At 53.0% G+C, this 6000-nt stretch overlaps 1 protein-coding gene across 4 annotated transcripts in view; it reads right to left on the minus strand.

Moving 5' to 3' along the window:
- The window catches only part of MTMR14 (myotubularin related protein 14), a 47293-nt gene that overhangs the window by 19739 nt on the left and 21554 nt on the right, over positions 1–6000 (minus strand). For all 4 annotated transcript variants that reach the window (XM_024124020.3, XM_007121801.4, XM_007121800.4 and 1 more), the window contains exons 8-10: positions 4697–4767; positions 4056–4130; positions 120–186 (exon numbers count right to left, since the gene is read on the minus strand). In XM_024124020.3, the coding sequence (XP_023979788.1) occupies positions 120–186; positions 4056–4130; positions 4697–4767 (213 nt within the window). The remainder of the gene's footprint in view (positions 1–119; positions 187–4055; positions 4131–4696; positions 4768–6000) is intronic.

The raw sequence follows: 6000 nt of genomic DNA on the forward strand, positions 1-6000 counted from the left end.
GGAATCCCCAAATCCTTCTCCCATAGAGCAAAAGGCCCCAATAAACACACATTCGTGATGTCAAGACCCGGGAACACCCAGAAGATCCTATGGCTTGAGGCAGGCAGAGGCAGACTCACCGTCACTGTTAATTATGGAAAGCAGCAGTTTCAGGTAGTTTTGTGTTTGTTGCACCAGATCCCAACTCTGTTGGAGAAGAAAAAGAAAAGGATTCTATGAATAGGTGTTTAACTCAGAATGGGAATTTAAAGCATTTTTAAAATAAAACGCTATGAGTTATTCTGGGGAAACAAGTACCCCAGGCTCATGGTCACAGGCCACAGGTCCCAAATCCCAGACTATCTGAAACTTCACTTTTCACACGTCCCTGCACCCTCCCCCACGGGGCCCTCCCCCAGTGTACTCTGACCCAACGTGCGGGTGAGGGAGGGGAAGCCGTGCAGGAGCCTGGGCGACCCACAGCCCCACAGCCACAAGCAGCAGCCGGACACTAGCCTCCTTTGAGCCCTGGGCTCCGGGCACGGCTGTCTAGGGAATTATCAGAAGCCGACAAAGAGCCCTGAGCCCGTGGCCATTGTCACCAAATGGAAAGAGCCATTTCTTCATCTGCCATCACATCACAGAAACCAAGGTAACCATCAACCTTCTCATCAATCACGTTTCATACGTTTTTTATTGCTACTCACTGCATAGTCTTTTAATGAGTAACAAATGCAGTCTGTTTGGTAAACAAAAATCTTTTAAAACAGGAGGCCCGTGAGGTGGGAGAGCAAAAATAAGCAAAAGCCATAGAGATCGGAACCTCTGCTCTAGCCCAAACTAAAGGTCCAGACTAGACCCTCTGAGAAACAGTCCATTTTGGAATCCGGAACCCCACGGAGGGGCCTGACCCAGTTCTGTGGCCCCCTCCCCCTAGCTGGGGCCAGTCTCTTAACATGACTGCTTCTCAGTGTCTGGGGCTGTGCAGAGAGGGCGGTGAATGCCAGCCAGCGAGAGCGCTCCCCTGGGGAGGGTGAACACAGCACCTGTAACTGGAATGGTTTTCCCAGGAATTTAAACCAGGCTCATTTACCTGACCTTCCCACGGACCCTGGAGAGTCCTGACCCACTTTCAGGAGCTCCAGAGAAAGCCGCTGCAGTGCCGTGCTAATAAACTTATCACTACTCATGGTGGCTCGGGGGTCTCTCCACTCATCTGGTTCAACGTGTCAGACACACCACTGCCAAGAGGTTTCCTCCGAGCTGTGATTCCAGCGGGTGAGGAAAAGCGGGAGAGGCTGGAGCTACGCAGCAGGTGTGCAGGGAGGTCGGGCTGGCTGGGGGAGGCCCGCGGCGGCCGGCAGGGGACAGGAGGTGACCAAGGACGAGCCCGCAGGGCAGCTCCCGCAACGGCAGCTGTCTGAAGGGGACACAAATGACCAAGGAGCGGCGGCAGACACCGCTGGCCACCGTGCCCAGGGCCGGGGCAGGAAGCACAGCCTGGGGAGCGCTGGGTCGGCAGAGGCCCAAGGTCACACAGCTAAGCTGAGCTGGGGTCTGGGCCCGGGCCTGTGGTCACACACTGCACTGTAGGAACACTTCCTCAGATACCAGAGTGAGAAACAGAAGAGGACCTGGGAAATGCATGAAAATCTAGGCTCACCTCTGAGTCTCTCAAGCTATGTGTGCCGTGACGAAGCCTCCGGGTGCAGAGGTGAGTACCACATATCGGCCTTACGTTTCCATGCCTGGTGCACTCTTTCCCTGGCTGGCAAACTCCTACTCATCCTTTAAAGGCCCAGCCCCATTATCTTCTCTACAGAGTCTTCTACTGTGGCCACTGGTCAATACCCCTACCACGCAGGTGACGGTTATGCCGTTGCCTCGGAATTTTCCTAGACTGAGCCCAGTGAGGGCGGAGGCCGTTTTGCACCTCTGCATCTGTAAGGCTTCGTGCTTAGGGACTAGGAGGTACCTGTGGAATGTTCGTCCACTGACTGTTCCCAGTCAGGGGCCAGCTCGAGGAGCAGCAGCCACTGGCAGGGGTCTTCGGGCACAGAATGGAAGAGCGGAGCTCTCATGGAATTCCACCTGGCTACACAGAGGTCAGCAGCACCCACACATGCACTACTGCTCGTGCAATGGGAAACAGTGGTGTGAACGTGACTGTGGGCCTGGCCCTGGGACCCAGCAGTGAACACAATGACTCCAGCCCCGGGGCTGGAGGGAAGGGAAGGCAAAGGGAATTGCTGCAGGTGCGCTAATTAAAAGGAGCCCTCTAAGATGCTGCAGGACCATGTAATTGGGGAGGTGAGCCTAGCCTGATCCATGGGGACCCTCAGGGAGGGCTACTTGGAGATGGTGACATGCATGTGAGAAAAGGGGAGGGAAAGCACACGAGTGCTTGTGGCAGAGAGAACAGCATGTGCAAACCTGGAGAGCATCTTCCCTAAAGGGTGGAGAGGAGGTCAGGGTAGCTGGAGGAGAGGGAGGGGACAGCCAGTGAGTCACAAGAACAAGCCTGGACCACGTGGAGCTGGGTGGACCACATAAGGGTCCTTGGACTTATCCTGAGGGAAGAAGGAAAGTCAGTGGCAGCTTTGAAGGAAGGAGCGACAGTGACGACCCTGCCCCATCATCTGAGTATCGCGCTCTGCCAGGCCCTATTCACATGCTTTACGTTCACTATTTCCAGTCGGTTGCCCCTTCAACGTGGGCCCACGCTCAGCCGTGAGACGATGGTAGCCTGCATTAGGCCAGTGACCTAAGAGATGGAGGCAAGAAGGACTGGGGAGTTTCCCTGGGGCAGAGACTTACAGAACTGATGGGACCAGCCATGGATGCTGGGGAGAAGAGCCCCCATTTTTCGAGTCTGAGCATCTGGGTAAATGGTGGAGGGCCCGGGGGTGCTGTGGGTTGTGGCCAATTCCATTTTGGGCAGCTTGAGTTTGAGGTGCTTGCATGACGGGACACTTGGAAAAGGAAGTAGGTGTGGATCACCGAGAGAGGCCAGGCCGGGCCCAGAGCCCGGATTAATGGGAAGGTAGATGCAAGCATCCAACCTCTCTAGGGATGGGGGAGAGGAGGCACATCAGGGAATTCTTCTTGGAGTGGACACTCGAGCCAAATCCTGAAGGCAGTGTGTCAGCCAGACAAGAGGAGGCTGGGAGGGCCAGCCAGGCAGAAGGAACAGACATGGGGAAGGTAGTGGGAAGAACGAGGCTACTTGTCCTGGCTGAAGCAAGTGGCAAGGACACTGCTAATGGCCTGTGGGCTTGTACAGTGAGCTAAACATGGTAGAGAGATGGATCCATCCAGTAAGACTGGGGACCCTTCGGACTTCCTTGGTGGCACGGTGGTTAAGAATCCACCTGCCAATGCAGGGGACACGGGTTCAATCCCTGGTCCGGGAAGATCCCACATGCCGCGGAGCAAAAAAGCCCGTGTGCCACAACTACTGGGCCTGCGCTCTAGAGCCTGTGCGCCACAACTACCGAGCCTGTGTGTCACAACTACTGAAGCCCACGCGCCTAGAGCCCGTGCTCCACAACAAGAGAAGCCACGGCAATGAGACGCCTGCGCACTGCAACGAAGAGTAGCCCCCGCTCGCTGCAACTAGAGAAAGCCTGCGCACAGCAACGAAGACCCAACGCAGCCAAAAATAAATAAATTAAAAAAAAAAAAATGACTGGGGATCCTTACATGGCAGACGATGACAAGAGGAGAGAAGCACAGTGGAAATAAGTTTAAGGTTTCTACAACCAAATCAGGTCAGGTAGCTCTGCACTTTCTCTGATGGAACACGCATTTAAAAGGTAAAATGAAAAAAGTCACTAAATCCCAGAGCTGGAAAAGCAAACTCCATGAGGTCCTCCTCTGGAAACAGAACCCCCTGGTGGATGCAAATCTTTTAGTGAGTCATGTTCAGAAAGCTTTGATTTTCTGGGCCAAGAAATCAGGAGAGAGAGTTAAACAGGTAAGCAGCTCCTCCTTTCCCAGGAGGTCAGAGGTCACAAGCCAGGCCTTCAGGTGTCTGCCTGAAGGACTTGTGGGGCAGGCACCAGGGGTCCCCTCACCTGATACTGGCTCCAGTCAATGTTCAGAGAGCAAGTCAGGAAGTCGGGGATGCTGAGAGGGGCATCAACGTAGTCCTGGGGACAGAAAGACACTGTGAGATGCAGGCCGCCCACCAGGAGAAGCCAGGATGACCAGGCAGGTTGAGGCCCTGAAGCTGTGGCTACCACAGGCAGGCAGGATGTCCCCCCACAGAGCTCACCTTCTCAGGGCCAGATGCCTGTGCCACCCTGGGAGTGACAGCTTAAAAACCAAAGGGACCAGATACTGCTGCCAAGTGGAGCTTTTCAGTTGGCCATCTGAGTGTTTATGGCTGACACAGAGGTGATCAACCGTATTCAGCCTCCGGCAGCTCCTGGGCTGCTCCCGCTCTTCGCACAGAGAGCGGAGCAAAAATGAAGGACTTTTCCTACCTTGTCCCTGAAAACTCTTTTAAAGAAAGGGAGAAATTAAAGGGGGAGAGAAAAGTATATATGATGAGAGTTTAAACATGTACATACAAGGAGGAGAGAGAGAAAAATAATGAGACTCATTCAGGGAAGAGCAAAGAAAGGAGAAGGGTAGCTGTTTTCCCCAAGAAGATTACTAGTTGGTTTCCCTTCACAAACAGAAGACCCAAACTGATGAATGTTATTGCTCATACCTGCTTCCAGTTAAAAATGAGCCCTTCGGCCATGTAATCCCGATCCTTATATTCCTTGAAAAATTCACAGCCTGGAAAAGAAGGGCAGAGTCATGACACCACCGTTTCCTGGCCCAGTGTCCTGAGATGCCCCTGGGTGCTGGAGGACCGGGGCGGCCACCAGCACACACACTCCAAAATGGGCCCCAGCTGACACGAGTGGGGGCTGGACCAGGCGAGCGGGAGCCTCCAACGCTCCTTGGGTTTCTAGCCAGAGACCTTCCCAATGAGGCAGCCCCTGCCTGCACACCTCTGTATCTCTCTCCATCTGTGCTCACTTGTTGGTCACTTTTCTCTCATTTCAGGTCCCTTTGCGCTACAAGTCCCTGAAGTGCCAACAGCCAGCGAACAACAGCATGGTTTACAATCTGAGCCCTGGCAGCACTTTCTCAGCAACTTACCTAGTTACGGAGGATCACCCTCCCTCCTGATACAGACACACTTCAGAGATATTGAGGGTTCAGCTCCAGACCACCGCAATAAAGCAAGCCACACAAATTTTTTGGTTTCCCAGTGCATATTAAAGTTATGTTTACACTGTATTATAGTTTATTGAGTGTGTGATAGCACTATGTCTAAAAATATATATATCTTAAATTATAAAAATACCTTAAATAAAAAATACTTCAGGGAATTCCCTGGCGGTCCAGTGGTTAGGACTTGGTACACTGCTGTGGGCCCCGGTTCAATCCCTGGTCAGGGAACTAAGATCCTACAAGCCACACGGCGTAGCCAAAAAAAAAAAAACAAAACTTTATTGCTAAAAAACGCTGACCATAATCTGAGCCTACAGTGAGGTGGAGTAGTAACATCAAAGATCACTGATCACAGGTCAGCATAACAAATGGGGTGATAACGCAAAAGTCTGAGGTATTGTGAGAACTATCAAAATGTGACAGAGACATGAGGTGAACAAATACTGGAAAAATGTCTCCAACAGACTTGACACAGGGTTGCCACAAATGTTCAATTCGTAAAAAATGCAATATTTGAAGAGTAACAAAGCGAAGAGCAATAAAATGAGGTCTGCCTGTACCAACCTCGCAGGCTTTCAGTGAGGACCGAACATTGTAACGAGAGAAAGGACCACGGACAGTGCCTGAAGTGTGACAGGCGCTCAAGAGACACGTCCCGGGGCTTCCCTGGTGGCGCAGTGGTTGCGCATCCGCCTGCCGATGCAGGGGAACCGGGTTCGCGCCCCGGTCCGGGAGGATCCCACGTGCCGCGGAGCGGCTGGGCCCGTGAGCCATGGCCGCTGGGCCTGC

The sequence above is a fragment of the Physeter macrocephalus genome, chromosome 18 (genome assembly GCF_002837175.3).
Source record: "Physeter macrocephalus isolate SW-GA chromosome 18, ASM283717v5, whole genome shotgun sequence".
Classification (NCBI taxonomy): Eukaryota; Metazoa; Chordata; class Mammalia; order Artiodactyla; family Physeteridae; genus Physeter; species Physeter macrocephalus.